The sequence below is a fragment of the Mobula hypostoma genome, chromosome 8, assembly GCF_963921235.1.
Source record: "Mobula hypostoma chromosome 8, sMobHyp1.1, whole genome shotgun sequence".
In the NCBI taxonomy this organism is placed as follows: domain Eukaryota; kingdom Metazoa; phylum Chordata; class Chondrichthyes; order Myliobatiformes; family Myliobatidae; genus Mobula; species Mobula hypostoma.
The window spans coordinates 134194005-134213869 of NC_086104.1; the positions used below are offsets into that span (position 1 = coordinate 134194005).

Below are 19865 nucleotides of genomic sequence, written 5' to 3' on the forward strand. Positions count from 1 at the left end.
CTTCGTTAAAAAAAAACATGTTTTGTAAGTTCTTGAACGCTATCCTTTCCCATTGTGAGTAACGTGAAAAAGTTGCAAATATATTTGTATATTTGTCAGTCACGTCGGAGGCAGCAGAAGATTGCAGCCTGGCCAATAATGCCTGGTTATTACAAAGGAAGCAGGAATAAGCCAAGGAAGTAAGTACTGATGATCTTTACACCAGCAAAATTTAGTTTTCTCTTCGGAAATGAGTATGTAACGATAAATCTGGGCATTTGGGATAACCAGATCCACCTTTTTCTGGGGCAAATCCACGTTCAATGAATTTGTTTGAGGTTCTTTTTCTTGCAAAGCTAATCAAGTCGATTGACGAGTGCAAGGCAGTAAATATTTTCTCCATGGACTTTGACAAGGACCCGCATGGCAGTTTAGTCCAAGAGGCTAAAGGCTGAAGTCGCTGTTTGGATATAAATTTTATTGGTGCCAGGGAGGGTAGCGATGGAGGGTTGCTCATTGAGTTCTGAGAACCGAGAACCAGCGTAACGCATACATAGTGAATCGATAGATCTTAAAGGGTGTTATTGAACAGTGAGATCCAAAGCGCAAGTAATTGATTAAACGAAAGTGACAAGCCAAATAGAGTTTAATAAAGCCGTCTAGTATACCCTCCATCGTCGGCCAGGGATTTGAGCACAATTGTGGGTCGTCAGGTTACCGATGTGTGCGACGTTGGTCCTAATGCACTTTTAGTGTTGTGTGAAGTTCTGATCTCCACTCTGCGGGAAAGACGGTCTTGAGCTGGAGAGGGTGCGGAGAAAAATCAGGAGTATAAGAGACGTTGGACAAGGTGGGGATATTTTTTTTAGTGAGGATGGCTGACAGGTTAGCTTATAACAGTTGTGAAATCACTAACTGTATTGTAAGGCCATAACATCAGAATATTTTTCCAAAGGATATGGGAGTCTACAAATATAGTGCTCATGTATCAGGAGAAAATGGAAGCAGTTAAAGGCAAGCTTTTCACGCAAGGGTTGGTGGACATCTGATACCAGCTGTCTGTGGAAATGATAGAGTCAAGTAGAAATCAAACACTTGAATGCCAATCAGGAGGTGCCTGATAAACAAATGTTTAGTGGAATAGGGAGCAAAAGTATACAAATGGATTAGACCAGATAGGCTTCTCGGTGGACAGAGAGAAGACCGCCGAAAAAAAAACTTGTGTTCTTGCTCTTGATTCTAATAATTCAGCAATCAAAGAAGATGAAACGAACAGAGCAAAGCATTTTAGATAACTTCAGACAGGCGTCCTATCATTAATAATTCCCCAAACGATTAATTCAACCCGAGTGCAGCTCAGAAGTCCATACCTTCTTGAAGATATACTGAATCGTAGGCGTTGAAGGGAAATCTTTGTTTCTAAATCAACTAAAACGATGGTGAATTTGAGCAAATTTAGTGCAGCAAGGCAGGGATTATCTTCGTCATATTGATACAGATAACATAAACGAACTGTGTTTTTTTAAATACAGCTGTCTAGCCTTAATTAATGTCGAAATAGAGGAAGGAAGATTGCTACACAGTACTGATATCATGATGTGAAAATCAGTAAAGTCGGTGTTTAACTCGGGTTGTAGAATATTCTCGATCCGGACTGCAGCGAGTTTGTTGTGCATATTCAGCATTAACTTGTAACATGTGAGTGAAAACTGTTCGTTCTGGTGCCAAAATGAATCCAGAACGAGGGAAGAGGAAAAGCTGGCCTTCTGTCTGAGACGGAATTTGACCCCCAATGATTTCGGAATCTAAAATGAACTGAAATCCAATGGATTTGAATACACATCGTTATCATGGTCATTATGAAAACTGCGTTTTTTTTTTCAGATCACAGAGCTCCAAGATTGGTGTCCGGTTATGACGAATGTTCGGGAAGACTGGAGGTGCAATTTGGTAAAACCTGGGAAACAGTGTGTGACACGTAGTGGGATATGGAAGATCCCAATGTTGTGTGCAGTCAGCTTCAATGCGGAGTTGCTGTTTCGGTGCTGCATGGAGTCCATTTTGGAGAGGGAAATGGACTTTCGCGGAGCGTTAGATTTGAATGTCAGGGAAATGAGTCGACTCTTTCGGACTGTCCAATTTCTTCAAAGACGCATAATTGCAACCACACAAATGTTGTCATTCTGATCTGTTCTGGTGAGTACCAAGTTTCAGAGGAAATCAATGTTAAACCTTGATGGCGCTTAGAAATCAAAGGTCAGTTATTAACAGTTCTTCCTGTTAGTGGCTTAAAAGTTGCAGTAATATTGACTGACATTTTCGGGGAGAGGCGCCTCATGAATTCCGTTATTTGTCAACATTAATGATTGAGTTTTATGTGGGTGTCTGAAGTAGGAATTAGAGAATGCTTCTGTTTGGAACCTTCGATGCATTAAAACAAGCATCACTCATCTAATACTGCCTAATATGCTCATAAGTAAATAGATAGACAGATATTTTACGGATCCCAACGGAAATTACGGTATCACAGTAGCATAACAAGCGCACAGATTATCAAACATTAGAAAATAAGTAAGAAAGAATAAGGCAATAACCTCCTCAAACAGTCGAACAGAGGGGACCATCCCTTCCGCTGCTATAGAGCCAAATGGCCGAGCGTAAGAATGAACTTATATAGCGCTCATTAGAGCAAGGAAGGTGCCGAACCTCTATTAACTAAAGTTCCTCTGTACAGCCAAGTTGGGATGCAGAGGAATACGCTCCCCATGCAGAGTAATAAGACTTGGTATATTAAAAAATTATTTCGGCTTCGAAAGACAGAATTTCCTGATTCCTAGGAGACTGAGCTGCTAAAACAGAAATATTGGTGGACGGCTGAAGAGATAAGGCCGACAAATGCAAATCAGCAACCGTTATCCTCAGGCGAGATGGTACACGATATTACTGTAGGGAAACGGATAGAAAGGCATTCAAGTAAAATACATGAAGTTATATAGGCAAAAATCTGAAGTGATTCGACTGGTTCGTGGGAAATAATTGTTAATCCTGCAGCAGTATTATAAACGACAAAAAAAAAACTGGAACACAAACTAAGAATATTGCAAATATGTGGAACTATTGCTTTGGATGAAAAATTGTAGCAGGAAACAGAACCCGATAACTTCATAGAACATTAGTCAAATGAAATCAAAGAACCATGACAAAATGAAATAACAATATAATAGTTCAATGAAAACTGCCAACCGAAAAGTCTGAGAAAACACCATCAGCAGAAAAAAAAAACGGAAGATTTCGTGACACTTTTGGGAGAAAGCCATTTAACAAGAGAACCCGTTACTTTTCATCAATGCTGCGGCAAGGGATCAAAATTAATTTTATTTCCTATTCTAATTCATTCTAAGATTGGCAATGGTTGTCAAGCGTCACCTACCATAATCATCGTTGCCGAGAGGGGAACGAAAAGGACCATTGAAGTCTTGGCGACCACATGATCGTAAAAGTTCAAAGTTCAAAATTCTAAGTAACTGTATTACCAAAGTACATATATGTCACCATTACAATCCAGCGATTTAGTTTCTTGCTGGCATTCACAGTACATATAGATAGTAATAACGATACGCCCCTTTTAGATTAATTCTACCAGGGACAGAAGGAGGAAGACGAACATCAGACACAATAAAATACACAAGAGTCTAAAGAAATATTTTATCAACGAAAACAGCATCAGCACTCTATGCGAACATATGTAATTCTAATATGAAATGCACACGACAAAACTTAAATTCAAGTACAACTCAGAAAAAAAAGAAGGAAATTTTTCATTGTAGCAGCGGCAGACATCGAATAAAAGATCATTACCCTCCAGGGAATACATCCCCCGGTATGGTCGGCACGGTAGAATAGAGGTCAGCACAACACTTTACAGCACAGGTGACTCACGTTCAATTCCAACTGCTGCAGGAAAGGAGTTTATAAGTGCTCTCCGTAACCGCGTGGGTTTCCGTCATGTGCTCTGGTTTCCTCCCACAGCCCAAACACACCGGTCTGACGGCGAATTGGCCAATGATTAGGGCATGAATAGATAGCGGACAAGAGAAAATCTACAGCTGCTGGCAATCCAAGGTAACACGCATACTGATGTGCTGGAAAGGCTCACTCCGCCCAGTATCCCAATAAATTTGGGAAGGATAATACCGACAAAGAAGTGTCGAGCCCTGATCCGAGTTGAGAAGAGCTCTCCCAGTTGGAGAACTCTTCCAAGAAATGAAGTGTTTCATTGTGACTGTACAGGACCAGGTGGTTAACACAGACAGACAGACAGACACACACACACACACACACACACACACACACACACCCCCAACATAATAAAATACCAAGAAATTCAAGACAGTAAATGCAGAACGTGGCAGACAGAAAACAGAAACAATCCAACCCACAACAGGATCGTGCTGCAGTTTAACAATCTGATTATACACACAATCATTGGCAAGTGGCAAACATTATTCACCAAAGTCACCAAATTATACCTTAATATGCAAACTCAAGAATACACCATAACTTACTATAAATACATGCTTGATCCTTTGTTATAATCAGATTCCAACAAATTATATTACAACAGATCTATTATTACAGAGAAGATAATCCATAATGACCATCAGACTATAAAAATACAGGATTAGGAAGCAAGAAAAAATTACTTAATTTTTGTAATCATTCCAACCACACAGAGCATATGAAACGCAGTGTGTGAAAAAAAGCACCAGAAATATGCCGAATTAGAAGAAGAAATGGAAAGACTATGGAACACGACGATGGTATACATTGTCGCAACAATAATAATATCTAACGCTGTCATCATTCCAAGGTCACCACACAATAGCATTAAACAATCCGTCCTACACTACAATATCTAACTAAGTCTTCAGACGGTTAAAATACGAAACAACATTAGAATAGTCCAAGAGATTCCAGCAGCTGAGAAATGAGTGCACTTGGCTGTACCCGTACCTCAGGTTTTAACGCCTTGTGCAGAGAGGAAAAAAAAACAAAAAAAGAAAATATACATCCTTCTATATATGGACGATTTGAAAATATACGTTCTTTCATGATAAGGCTAATGGAATTTTAACACATAGTATAACCATTTTCTAAAGATATAAACGTGAACTTTGGACGAGATAAGTGCAGAAAATTGAACGTAAAGAAAGGTGCGACGGAGCTAGTACAATAGATCATAGTTCCATAAAGGGAAAAGGTTCGAAGTAGTATACTTCAAAGCTTAAGAAATTCTTCTAAAGCGAGCTCAACATTCAAATATATCAAAATCAATTTTTAAAAAAACTTCCGCTACATCCATATTTTTTGGCATAATATCTTGGTAGGAAACTGCTCTGGAAAATTTACAAAGAAAATTAAGTACTAAGATGCCAAATATTTGAAAAAAATGAAAACGCTGCACACTCGAACGAGTGGAGATTAACACGACCTGGGATCAGAGGAGGAAGAGGAATAACAGACATAAAAATACTCAACAATCAGACAAAACTTCCACGGATATATTTTCACCAATAGAATAAGATTCAATACTCCACTCGAGCATATACAATTCTGACACGCAGTATACAACAATAAACTCAAATAAAATCACAACCACATATATGAAGAAATTATCACTATTGGAGGAAAAGCTAACCAATGGAATAATATAACCGTCCGTGGAATATATCTGAGCAGACTATATGTTTACAAGGAAGTGTCGAACTCCTGGCTCAGATTTGGAGACCTCTTCCCGGAAAGACAGCTGTTCCTCGCGGCGATTGTAGACAGAAAACACGGAAAAATTAAAAATACGCAATAAAAGAACTTTAAATTCAAGATGACAAATGCAGAATATTTTCAGAGAAACCAAAAATAATCCAGACATTACATGATGCAGCTGCAACCCTATTACATACACAGGCACAATCAAGTGGCAAACATCATTCATAGAAAATCTTCCTTTAAAATATATATTTTACCATAAATAAAAGCCTGATCCAGTTTTAGAGGCAGTGTCCGAGACATTATATTACGAAATATCCATTATTACATATATTACATTCCATAATCGTCCGGATATAATATTACAAGGCAAACATGCAAGAACAAATTACTGAATAGACACAGACGTTCCAAACACATCACATCCAGAAACCATTAAGTGGGAAACAACTGAAATATGCTGAATTAAAAGAGGAAATTGAAATAATTTGGAACATGGACAGGCTATACATTGTCCCAACAATAACGTCCAAAATTGATATCATCCCAAGTTCACTACAAAGTAGCAGCAATCAATTCGACCTACACAGACACATTTATATAAATATCCAGAAAGGCACAATACTAAAAACAATTAGAATAGTCCTAAAGTTCCTAGCAATTCTAAAATGAGTGTTCTTGTCTCAGCTGCTACCAGCATGAGCTGAGAAAAATAAATAATAATAAATAAGCAATAAATATCGAGGACATGAGAGGAAAGGTAATTGAAAGCGAATCCAAATGTTGTGGGAACATTTCGGTGATTGGGTGAGTGAAATTAAATGTCCCCTTTGTTTCAAAAGCCTGATGATTTAGGCGTAATAACTGTTCCTGATTCTGTTGGTCAGGTTCTGGCTCCCGTATCTCCTTCTTGATAGCAGCCGCTAGAACAGAGCATAGCATGAAGAAGGGGTGCTTGATGATGGATGCTACTGTCCTGCGGCAGTGTCCAGTGTCCATGCTCAATCGTGGGGAGTACTATAATCATTATGGGCTGGGCTGTATCCACTACCTTTTGTAGCGTGGGAATGCAAAACACGTTTTTGAACATTACATGCTGTCTACCTAATTGTCAAAAACATTGCCCTTAGGTAATGGCGTTGATCAGTGAGATTTAATACTTCAATAGGAAAGAGTATGATTATTGAAGATCATGAAGTTAGGGACCAACAATTAGTTGAAGTGTACATATAACATACAAATAAAGAGGCGTTCTTGTCACCTGCTTGGCCTCATGTTTGTTACGTGTGTGGCCTCATGTTTGAAGCAATGGTCGTCTTCCAAAACTTCCAAAGGACCAGATTCCAGACGGGATCAAAGCAGATTTTGAGATCCATTAATATGCACATTTTGGAAACAGATGCTCAGGATCCAAACAAATAAAGTGCAAGGCTGCAGTGTACTACAGACTGCATTAATTTTCGTTAATCCATGCTTCACAGGCAAATTACGAAAGCTGTCCAATCACGTGAAAGGTGAAACATGAAACCATTTCCCGTTTTATTAGTTCCCACTCTTTTGTTATTGAGAAGGATTAATTGCTTTTAATTGCAACGGAAACAGGGAAACATGGACCACGACTGGTTGATGGGGAGAACAAATGCTCTGGTCGCGTGGAAGTCCTCCACGGAGACAAGTGGGGGACGATTTGTGATGAATACTTCAGCCTGGAAGATGAGACCGTGGTCTGTGAACAGCTACAGTGCGGTGCAGTAAATGCATTCAACAAAACTCCTTACTTTGGCGAAGGAAACGGGCCGATGTGGAAGGATAATTACGGTTGTCTGGGGAACGAGTTTAAAATAGCCGATTGTCCAGTCTCAGCCTGGGATCAGATTAGCTGTTCACGTGGGAATGAAGGCGGTCTCATCTGTACTGCCGAGTCACAAAAAAATTGGGTTTGAAACAAACTTGTCTTTGGTCGTAATATAATCACAATTGTGACGTTTTAAGCAAGTGAACGAATCGGTCGTTTACTGCCGAACGTGTATTACTGCGACTTCCTTTCTCAACGAAAAGCCATGGTACCATTTTCGTGACAATATAGATAGACCGATCTTCAGCATGGAGTGAAAAATCGGAATTTTGGAGAATAATTGTATGCAAGGGTGGAGGATGATAGCAATTGATATAGCTAGATAGTAGCTTTTTTCACGATGTAAAGGTCCGCAAATATACAGATATATCATTTGGCAGAGAATACTGGCATTATAGATTTTATTGACGAGTTATTGAGAGGCAATATGAAATGAAGGTCCGCATTTAAATTGGGTGAGTAAGATCAAATCGGTATTTTTTTCTGAAAAAAAAACAATTTGTATAGATGTTTAATTTTGGATTAAAAGAAGATGAATGCCCCCTTTATCAATTTATTTGCTCAACAATTTTTGGTTATTGCATTGAGGACTAAACTTCAAATCGAAGAATTTCAGACAAGAAAACGGAAAAAATAAATAATGGATTTTAGACACAACTGAATCATATAGATTTCACTAACAGTGCTTTAGCTGAAGAAATTTCATAACTGAGTCTATATTTGCCTGCTACCTTCATTGCATAACCTGGCTCAAAATTGTCAAGCTACACCAATGGGAATATAATGTAATATCCAGTTCTGTGAGCACGATCCAAGAGATATGAGTGCCGAGGCAACATAGTCGGCAATGAGCACTTCAAAAGTATAGTAACATTTCAGGCTCTAGATTGCCTATATTAATTGCGAGGTAGCAATGCCAGCTCAGCAATTTCTACACAAGAAAACTGGAAGTTATCAGGATAATATTGATGAAGTGTCAATGTAACTCATGTCACTTGAATATCAATTCCTTTTACTGTTAAGTCATTCCAGCCGATTTATATATTAATATTAAGGAGTGCAAATTAGTGATGGTGAAGGTTATTATTCAGTTTTTTTTATATGAAGCTTGTCAGTATTTACGACACATCATTCTATTGTTGGCCAGAAGGAACTGCAACCAAATACATCAGTGGGTGAGAATAGTATCACATGCCTATATTATATACACTGATAATTGAAATGCTTAATATATAAGAATTGGAAAGGTGGATGACTGAAATAATGCAACATATAGAGGATAATGCGTTGATAAAAACAACAGAGACAATTTTCTGTATAAGGTCTGTGCGGTTAGCATGTAAATGTGAGTATTATTTATAGAATGTACGTGTTGCATATCTGTTGGGGTTCAATGGTAGTCTTTCGAGCAGCCCACTGAATAATAGGATGATAATTATCCTACTATAAATGGCTTTAGTTCAAGACGAGGGAAATTTTGGCAAGAAGGAACTGCAATCTATATATTAGTGGATTCGAATGAGTGAAGAACAGCGTGACTAAACAAAAGTAAATACAGTCTACACATTAGAGAATACTGATGAATTATTGACAAGTAATGCAGACAAACCAATGGTCTTTCTTTCTGACAATTTATGATCTAAATACTGATTATTGCTCTGTGATATCTTATCAGAGCGATTGAAGTTTGGCACAGAGAGATTCTGGTAATGACCTGCTAATTCTGAGTCTATTGTGACGAGAATACACATAAAATTAAGATGTTTGCTGGCCTAGGTTAGCATCAGTGACATCAGCAAGTGGTCTGCCACCTGCCCTCAGGGGAAGGAGAGATAAGGAACAATGGAGTAGCGTCTGGAGATGTGTAATGAAGGAACGGGGGCGAGAGAGCTGTCTGGAGCGGCTCCCCCTTTGAACCCTGAACTGTTTGAAGTGGTGGACAGGCGATGCCCCAGCAGGGGGATAAAAAGGGACCGGTTCGCTAAGGCAGACACATGCCACCCGAGGTAACGAGACCCTGGAAGCGGTGCGCCTCTCACGAGTGGGTGAGAAGTATCAGACAACGACCAGGGTGGAAAGGTAGGATCAGCGGGAACCCGGTGTGTGACCGCCCTTGCCTGGGTGCCGGGTTCACTGCAGAGGATCGACCGCATCTGGAGGAGGGGTCACAGTCGGTGACCTCAGGTGACATCACCAAGGACCCGCCCAAAAGTTGCTTGTGAGCAATTATCGCCGGTCTGTGAGTGAAGCCGTGTATGAATAGTTGTTCCTGTTCTCTCTCTTTCTCCCCCCACGTTGTCCATCGCCATGGCAACGATTACTGCGAACTGAACTACTAAACTGGACTGAACTTTGAGTCACTTTGAAATTTGGTCATTTACCCCTAGACAACGATAGAGCTTGATTGATGCTGTGATCTTAATTCTGTGCACATGTGTGGTTATCATTGCTGAACTGTTGCATTTATTATCCTTCCGATTACTGTGTTGCTTGTTTCTTTAATAAAACTTTCTTAGTTCGAGTAATCCAGGCTCCAACTGAGTGATCCATTTCTGCTGGTTTGGCAACCCAGTTACGGGGTACGTAACACTATTCTCTGATGATTACCTATTTATTATGTATACTGGTATATCCACCAAAGAAGCAATCTGAAATCTCGCTATACAGTGTCTGGGCAGCCTAGTATAACTGGTTCGAACCAGGCAGCGCTGGAGGTACAAGTATACAAGGCGTCGGGAGCAGAGACATAAAAATACGTTAGTTGTGCCCCTCACTGGATCTAGTCAAAATGTGACTGATGTTAGTGAGGTGACATTCAGCCAATGGAATGGAGATCCATCAGTTCAACTGATGTAGAACACCGTATGAAACAGGAGCTGCAAACACATCACTCTCCAGCAATAAGGGACCAACTATCGGAGATGACGAGAGCAGTACCGCCACTTGCAGATCAGGATCACGAGGAACGTCTGGCCAGCTTGGATTCCTTTCGCGGGTTACACCATTTCTCGTCATTAACTCTTCATGGAGAATCTGGAAATTTTATCAGGTAAGCACGCAGGTAGTTCTTTTGTGAACCCAGGTGATTTTACCTGAGACAATAAGTTTTACTTGTCCGTAAATACGGATTCGCTCTGTGACTCACTGATGATTATTACAAGGGGTGTTTTTTTTTATAATACTGTTTACAATTATACTTACATTTTGATAATGTCTTCTTGGGTTAAGTATCTGCATCAGATCTTGCACCCATGAATTTATCGTTTCAGAACACAGCATGTTTTACAAACATAGATTAGGCTTTTCAAAATTTAAGAGCAGAAGATAAAAGATACGTGCGGCAAATTCCACTATAACAGGTGGTTCCTGCCAGCTCAGTGAAAAATAATTTTGCAGAGACTTTGATATGCTGCTGCAGAAGGTTGCAAGCAGTTTCTATAGACAGAGAATTAAATACATGCATATTAGTCACAATTCTGAATTATTACTGCTCAATATTTCCTTGAAAATAGTTTGTAAAGCAGCCTACCAAGCTAAAAATGGTCAATTACTACAAAACGGGAATCTGGTTGAGTACATTTTTGAAATACGTTGCAAATTGCCATGGAATCTCAAACTGATTACATTCGTCTTTTCCAAAGCAGCTCTACAAGCCAGCCCACTGGGGAAAAAAAAACAAGCTAACAATTAGAAAGGGAATTATGGTTTAACAACCAGTGAACATAGAACATAGAACATAGAACAGTACAGCACAGTAGAGGCCCTTCGGCCCACAATGTTGTGCCGACCCTTAAACCCTGCCTCCCAAATAACCCCCACCTTAAATTACTACATATACCTGTTGAGTAGTCTTTTAAATTTCACTACTGCCTGTTCTTCTACCACTGACTCAGGTAGTGCATTCCACGTACCAACCACACTCTGAGTAAAAAACCTTCCTCTAATATCCTCCATGAACTTCCAACCCCTTACCTTAAAGCCATGTCCTCTTGTATTGAGCAGTGGTGCACTGAGGAAGAGGCACTGGCTGACCACTGTATCTATTTACCTTAATATCTTGTATACCTCTATCATTTCTCCTCTCGTTCTCCTTCCCGCCAGAGAGTAAAGCCCTAGCTTCCTTAATCTCTCATCATAATGCATACTCTCTAAACCAGGTAGCATCCTGGTAAATTTCCTCTGTACCCTTTCCAATACCTCCACATCCTTCCTATAGTTAGGCGACCCGAACTGGACACAGTACTCCATGTGTGGTCTAACCAGAGTTTTATAAAGCTGCATCATTACCCCTCGACTCTTAAACACTATCCCTCGACTTATGAAAGCTAACACTCCATAAGCTTTCTTAACTACCCTGTCTACCTGTGAGGCAACTTTCAGGGATCTGTATACATGTACCCCCAGATCCTTCTGCTCCTCCACACTTCCAAGCATCCTGCCGTTTACTTTGTACTCCGCCTTTGCGTTTGTCCTTCCAAAGTGTACCACCTCACACTTCTCCGGGCTGAAAACCATCTGCCACTTCTCAGCCCACTTCTGCATCTTATCAATGTATCTCGTGCAATCTGCGACAATCCTCTAAACTATCCACAACACCACCAACCTTTGTGTCGTCTTCAAACTTGCCAACCCAAACTTCTACCCTCATATCCAGGTCGTTAATAAAAATCACGAAAAGTAGACGTCCCAGAACGGATCCTTGTGGGACACCACTAGTCACAACCCTCCAATCCGAATGTACTCCCTCCACCAAGACCCTCTGCTTTCTGCAGGCAAGCCAATTCTGAATCCACCTGGCCAACCCTCCCTGGAACCCATGCTTTCTGACTTTCTGAATAAGCCTACCGTGTGGAACCTTGTCAAATGCCTTACTAAAATCCATTTAGATCACATCCACTACGCTACCCTCATCTGTATGCCTGGTCACCTCCTCAAAGAAATCTATCAGGCTTGTTAGACAGGATCTGCCCTTCCCAAAGCAATGCTGACTGTCCCTGATCAGACCATGATTCTCTAAATGCCTATAGATCCTATCTCTAAGAATATTTTCCAACAGCTTTCCCACCACAGACGTAAGGCTCACTGGTCTTTGCTATTGGGCAGATCAGAGCATAACCAGGTATAAATTCTGACAAAAGAACAGTTTATTCCTAATAGGTACATTGTACAAAACTGTCCGTCTGCTGATTTTAAATGAACAGAAAGAAAATTATAAAATCACGTTTTTGATGTGAAGATTGATACAATAAAACAGCGACAAAGCATCGTTGTGAGCTTAATGAGGTTTGTTGAAAGGTTGCACATGAGGAGGGGAGGTTGAAGTTTCTAAGAGGGTGGATGTATTCTGGGCCATTGTAAAAATATTTTGTGGACATAGATCTCAGTTGATTTTAATTATTCTGAAGGGAACTTGTAATTCAGGAAGCTGAATTATATGTTAATGTTGTTGTATTGAAGGAAGTAGAGCAATACGATATAGATTTGACAGAAGCATTATCACGGGTTCAATCACACAAAGAAGAGGCACAGGGTGAGGCAGTGCCCAGGAATGGATATAAATTAATCTCCCATTCTGACCACAAAAATTCTTGGGGTCTATATTTACCTAATTTTATTTTCCAATGGCACTTTTCTGTATTTAAAAACTCATTACTTCTATTCTCAATTTTATCGCCATTCCACACTGACTTTCAGTGTGAATCTTTACTTTTCAATTTTTCAGTTGTTATTACACGTTCTGTTTGTTTTCCTCTTTCACTCAAATTGAGTTCGGAAAGTTTAGTCTGTAAACACAGCTCAAATTTTTAGATAAAAGATGATGGCATTATACTGTAGTTTCAGAATTGTCTTCCATATTTCCAAACTCCTCGGAACTCTTCAATTACTATTTCCATTTTAAATTATTACTTGGAGTCTTCCATCTTCGTGACATATTTTGGAAGCCGTCCGGCGCCTGGGTATATAAATGATCTGTTCAGTGATTATAATATTGCACAGTGAATTTGTTCAACTTTTATCTTGCACTCGTTATTATGAGATTGCTTGTAGTAATGTGACCATGTTAGCCACTTCTAATTTCCAGAGATAAGATGAAGGTTAAATACCTAAAGAGAAGTATTTTGCACTATACTCTTCAGAATGCTTTGAAGTATAATAAGGTAAAGTCACACTCAACGAGAAAGGAAACATGCTTGGGAGACGTGTCTGTCATTGTGTCCCATAAGACTATAAGACCATAAGAGATGAGCGGAATTAGGCCATTAAGTCAATCGAGCCTGTTCTGCCACGTTATTATGGCAGATATTGGATCATACTCAACGCCATACACGTGCATTCTGTCGATATCCTTTGATGACCTGAACAATCAGGAAACCATAATCTTCCACTTTAAGTATACCCACGGACTAGGCCTCTACCGCAGCCTGGCAGAACATTCTACAGATTCACTACAATTTGGCGAAAAAAAAAATCCTCCTTAACTCTGTTCTAAAAAGTCGCCTTTCAGTTTTGAGGCTGTTATCTCTAGTTCTGGTAATAACCGCCCCAACACCCCCGCCCCCCGCATTCTTCTAAATACTAATGACTACGGGCCCAACTTGCCAAACACTTCGAAATTGTTAACCACTTCATTCCCAGAATGATCCTCGTAAACCTCCTGTGGACTTTCTCAAGCGACAACACAATCTTTCTATTATTTTTGAACAAAACTCTTGAGAGTGCTCCAAGTGCGACCCGATCGGCGTCATATAAATCTTCAGCATTATTTCTTTGATTTTATATTCTGTTCCCCTTGAAGTAAAGCCCAACATTTCATCTGTCTTCTTTAACACAGACTCAACCTATAAATTATACCTTTCAGAGCCTTGCAGGATGATTCCCTAGTCCCTTTGCATCGCTGATGTTTGAATTTTCTTCCCCATTTAGATGCCAGTCTGCACTATTACTCCTTTTGCTAAAAACCATTATCACATATTTCCTATATTATATTCCATCGGCTACTTTTTTCCCCATTATTCCAAATTGTCGAAATACTACTGTAAACTCATTGCTCCCTCAGCACTACCCACTGCTCCACCTATCTTCTTATCACACACAATCTTTTTTCCCACAAAATCATCAATTCCAGTATCTAGATTATTGACAAACAATATAAGACTCCCTGAAACTCACCGTCCTCTGTCTCACTTTTCTTGTTTTCCACAGGGAATACAGATGTAAAACTCATTAGGTTCATCTGTCATTTCTTTGCCCCCATAACTACCTCACCAGCATCATTTTCCAGTGATCAAAAATCAGAACTCACTTCCTTCTTACTACTTATATTGCTGAAAAAAGTAACTGTTCGTATCCTACTTGATGTCATTGGATAGGTGTGCCCTCATTTCCCTTCTTTTAGTGTTTTAGTTGTTTTTGTTGGATTTTAAATGCTTCCCAACTATCCAAATTCTCATTCACATTTGCTTCACTTTCCATATTTGCTTTTTTTAAAAATCAAATCTTAAACTTCCCTTATCAGGAAGTTGTCTACCCCTTCCATTCGAGGACCACTTCTTCTGTGGGACATATCTGCCCCGCGCCTTACGAACTTTTGAAAGAAATTTCGGCCATCTCTGTTCTGCCGGCACCCCCGCCGGTATCCTCCTCCAGCCTATCAGTACATGTTCCTCTCTCATGCTTCTGTAACTCCCTTTAATCCATTGCGATACTGATACATGTGAGTTTTGCTTCTCCCTCCCATATTGTAGTATGAATTCAGTCATACTATCATTGCAGCCTCATAGGCTTGCTTAACGTTAAGCTCCCTAAATAGATCTGTTCTGACAGAATGTTGTGCTGTTACACAACACTCAATCTAAGATAGCTTTTCCTTATTTGTCTCAAGCACAAGCTACTAAACAGCCATCTCGTAGGCATTCATCAAATTTCCTGTCTTCTGATTTGACACCAACCTGATTTTTCGAAGCCCTTGTACATTTAATTCCGTAAATTACAATTGTGACATCACGCTCATTACATCTCTTCTCCAGATCCGTTTACAATCTAAATCACACATCTTAGCTACTGCTCGGATACCTGCATATGATTCCCATATTTCTGATATAGTTCTTCAAGCTGACTCAGTGGTGCGATAAAAACAACCTATTACTCAATGTCAGCAGTACCAACAAGGCGGTTATAGGCTTCAGAGTGAGAAACCGAGCTAAACCTCTTCGGGCGATCAGAGGTGGTTAGAGCCAGCAACTTTAACTTCCTCTGTGCTACAATTTCCGTCCTTCGCCCAACATGTAAGTATGATGAAAGTACCGAAGAGTCCCTGCTTTCTTAGAAGTTTGTTAAGATTTGTCATGACATTTAACAGTTTAACCATCTCCTACAGATGTTTGGAGAAATTGACTGTTTGCATTGTGACCTGTTATGGAAGCAACAAAGGGCTTGAACGGGAGGTCCTTCAAAAAGTAGTGGATACTGCCTAGTTCATCATTCGTAAAGTTCTCCACGACCCTGAGAGCCACCAGAAGCCATTATCAAGGAACTCCACCATCCTAGCCGTGCTCCCATCACGAAGTTGTCATTAATAAATAAACTGCTGGCACCTCAAGACCAATCAAGAGGTTTCTACCGCTTAGCATCCCGGTTCTTTAATCAGAGGGAATAACCTCTGTCAACTTCACTAGCCTCATCGCTAAACTATTACCACAACTTATGAATTCACTACATCATCTCATGGTCTTGATGTTTATTGCTTATTAATTTATTATTATCAAGTATTTTTGCATCCTTGCAATTTGTTGTACTTTGCAGATCAACAGCTTCACAGTCCTGTTGGCGGAGTCTCTCACTGATTCCAATGTGTTTTTTTTTTTGGATTACTGTGTATGAGCAGAAGAAAACGAATCACACAGTTCTATCTGGTGAAATGGATAGACTTTGAATATTATTTTCTTTGAACTTTGAACTTTGAAGAGAATAGCAATTGTATAGTCATTGGAAAATGCAACATCAACTTTACATAAGAGGAACGGATCCTTACGATCATCATGTCAGTTCCGAGCACCACATCAAATTATGATACTCCCTTCTGCTTTCAATTGTTATTCACTCCAACCCGTTCATGTTCATGTACCTATCTGAAAGACTCTCATGAACATCTAGCATATCTACTTGCACTGCCAGCTGTGGCAAAGTGCTGAAGGTTGCTATCCTGGTTGTGTAAACAACTTAACCTGCACAGTCTTTTTAAACAATCCCTCCCCTCAACTTAAAACTATGTAGCCTTATATTTAATCTCTCTAACATGTCTACGAGGCTCTGGCTATTGGATTAATCTATGTTCCCCCCCCCCCCCCCCACCATGTTTATGAATTTTAGCAGGCCTCTTCTTGGAATAATAGAAGTTTATCTATCATGTCCTGATAGGGAATTCATTATAATCCTGGCGACTCCCTGATGAAACTCTTTTACACTATGTAAAAAAGAAACTTTAACGTGTTTCTAAAATGGGTGACCTTAAGTGAATATTTTCCTCCCGCTGCCAGCAAACAAACGTTTTCTACAGCTACACCTGTACAATACATGTAATACTGACTCTTGCACTAGTTGCCCACAGCGATTCTGATGTGGGTTCCATTGGTGACCACTGCATTCTCTGAAATAACATTACAACTTTAAATAACGGATGGACCCAAGATCGCTCCCAAAGTAATGCACATAAGCACCTGTTATCAACGAGGTACTTTACACGTATTACTTACCTGCCTGCCCGCAATACCCCACTTTGCCCAGGTTGCTCTCGATTACAAATTTTCCAGCCATAGGTGTAAAGGCTCTATAGCTTGTTGCATCCTTTGATGATTTTGTTTTCTCTCTTCACAACTTCACAATTTTGCGTCATCTACTAAATTGAAAACAACGCATCAGCTATATCGAAAACAAAGGAATTCATAGCATAAAACCAATGTCGAAACATAATATCACTCTTCCACCATTGGTGATTAGACCGCACTTGATTAGTCACAGAACGACCCTATCAATTTTAATTAATTTTCGATCATTTTAAGCATATTGAAACCTTGTAAATTTGAGCAGTCAATCCTATCCTAATCGCAGCCGTGAGTCTCTCCTTGAAAGAAACTTTGCAAAGTAACTTGCGGTTACTTTGACTTTTCTCGTCCTGTTTGCTGAAGTCTTGTCCGTTCAAAGCCCGCAGTTTAACTTCCCAACCGTACGTCAACTACAATTTCGTCAGGATGAAAATAACTGCAGTAATACTGCGGACCTTCCATTTTCTTCGCTACAAGCACTCCTTGCTGAGGAGCAAACATCCAAGTGGTTCTCTCCTCACATCTGCTGTATTTTCTCTCTCAGTCAACTTTCTACATTAAGTTGGATGGTCTTTGCCTCTTCTTTACCGCACTGCAGGAATTGTTAGGAATTTGTTTCTTTTCTTATATACACTTGGTTGCCGGATGTCAAACAAAAATCGAAACAAGGACCAAATCTGTGAACTGTGGTCCATAATAAACTTTATCTAGGGTGAATTCCAGAGTGAGCGACAGAGAATATAATTGAAATAAATACATCTGGGAAGTAGCTAATCCAGCAAAAGAAGAGGATTGATGCTGAGAGGCCAGAATAATGGAACTAACATGCATTTTAAGGCCAACGAAAAATTAAAACAGGTGCTGAGAAACATTGGAAGATTTAATATCCACTTTTTTATTTGCTCATACTTTTTGGACAAAAGTAACTTAAAACATTCAGTGTGACAACGCGACGTATAGACGGATTAGGACGGACGTAAAATGCATTATTTGGGTTATTTTTGATTATATTGGGAGACATGACAGGAACCCTTAGCAAACGACCAGGTGACCAAATGCATGATGGTGGAAATGAGGAAGGTGAGAAACGTGGTTTCAGAAAAGCCTACAAGATCAGAAAAAAGTCTTCACAATGATCTGAATAATCTCTCCTAGCATGGTCAGATTCTATGACTGAACATATTATAAATTGCAATTAACGGGAGGGTGACTCATTGCCTTTGCAGATTCTCGTAGCTGATTATTTTCTCAAGAGAAGGCCAATGAAAGATGATGACTCCATCAAGTCCATTAATGGGTAAGTTATCTCCTATTGGTGCTTTTCAGCAAATTGCAATTCAAGCGTCAATTGAGTGAAAATCTATAGGACGGTGATAGAAGAACTTTACATGCTCAAAAAAAGTTGTCAAATAATTTTCCTTCAGATCGATTGAGGCATCAGAATATTTCGGAGATGCTATTCTTTGTCTGCCGTGCCTGCTCGTATAACATGCTGCAACGATCGCTCTCAATCGCTACCGAGAGAATGCTGCATTTTTTCTTTGCACTGATGGTGCTGCAGAACTGGAACTGTAAGTTTGTTGACAATATTGAAAGCATCCAACAACGAATTGACATGCTTATTATCATTAATGTTTACATTCGTATAACTTGATAGCATTATTACTGAAAATTGAGTCCAATGGAAAATAATGTGCTTCTCTCGTTTTTAACTTTGTGATAACCCAATTTTGAAATACTAAAAGGTGTAACTATCTTTCTCCTGAGAATTGCATGTCAAAATCAATGGGTAATGTCCTTCTATATTTAGAGCACAGTGGTTTGAATCAATCAGGGAGAAGGCACATTTGTTTCCAGTAGATGTTGATGGAAATGTGGCGTTGACATTTGGGATTTATTTTGCAGTTTCATTAACTGCGTTCGTTTCTCTTGTGTTAGTAAGCCTAATTTGCTATTACTGACGACATAAGTGTTTATCTTAATCGTATGCTCTTCCCAATGATTTTCTGGAAAGTAATCACGTCGGGAACCAGCAATCGGAATCCAAACTGCATACGCCAGTGAATGCGAGCAAAAGCCAAAGCTGCAACATACATCAAAGTTGCTGGTGAACGCAGCAGACCAAGCAGCATCTATAGGAAGAGGCTCAGTCGCAGTCCCGCTGAACGACAGTCAAACATTGAAACATGTTCAAAAATTCCGTGGAAGGATATAAATGAAATATTTGCCACTAAAGTCTGCACATCAGAAGTTTAACAAGACAAGGAAACGGAACGTAGACTTAAGAAAAAACGTCTGTTTTCTTTACTCTGGGCGCACCTGTATTACAAGAGGATATCCATGATGTAAAATGCGAAAACAATTTCTAAAGCCAGAGTCTAAGTACATTAGTCAATTAGTTTCGCTCGACTATGCGTACCCCATGTTACTGGAAAGAGCTGTAA

General features: G+C 39.7%; 1 protein-coding gene across 1 annotated transcript in view; it reads left to right on the forward strand.

Moving 5' to 3' along the window:
* The first annotated feature begins 10521 nt into the window (after positions 1 to 10521).
* The window catches only part of LOC134351208 (scavenger receptor cysteine-rich type 1 protein M130-like), a 29160-nt gene continuing 19816 nt past the window's right edge, over positions 10522 to 19865 (forward strand). Inside the window, exons 1-2 of the mRNA XM_063057317.1 lie at positions 10522 to 10649; positions 13006 to 13130. Coding sequence (XP_062913387.1) covers positions 10522 to 10649; positions 13006 to 13130 — 253 coding nt within the window. The remainder of the gene's footprint in view (positions 10650 to 13005; positions 13131 to 19865) is intronic.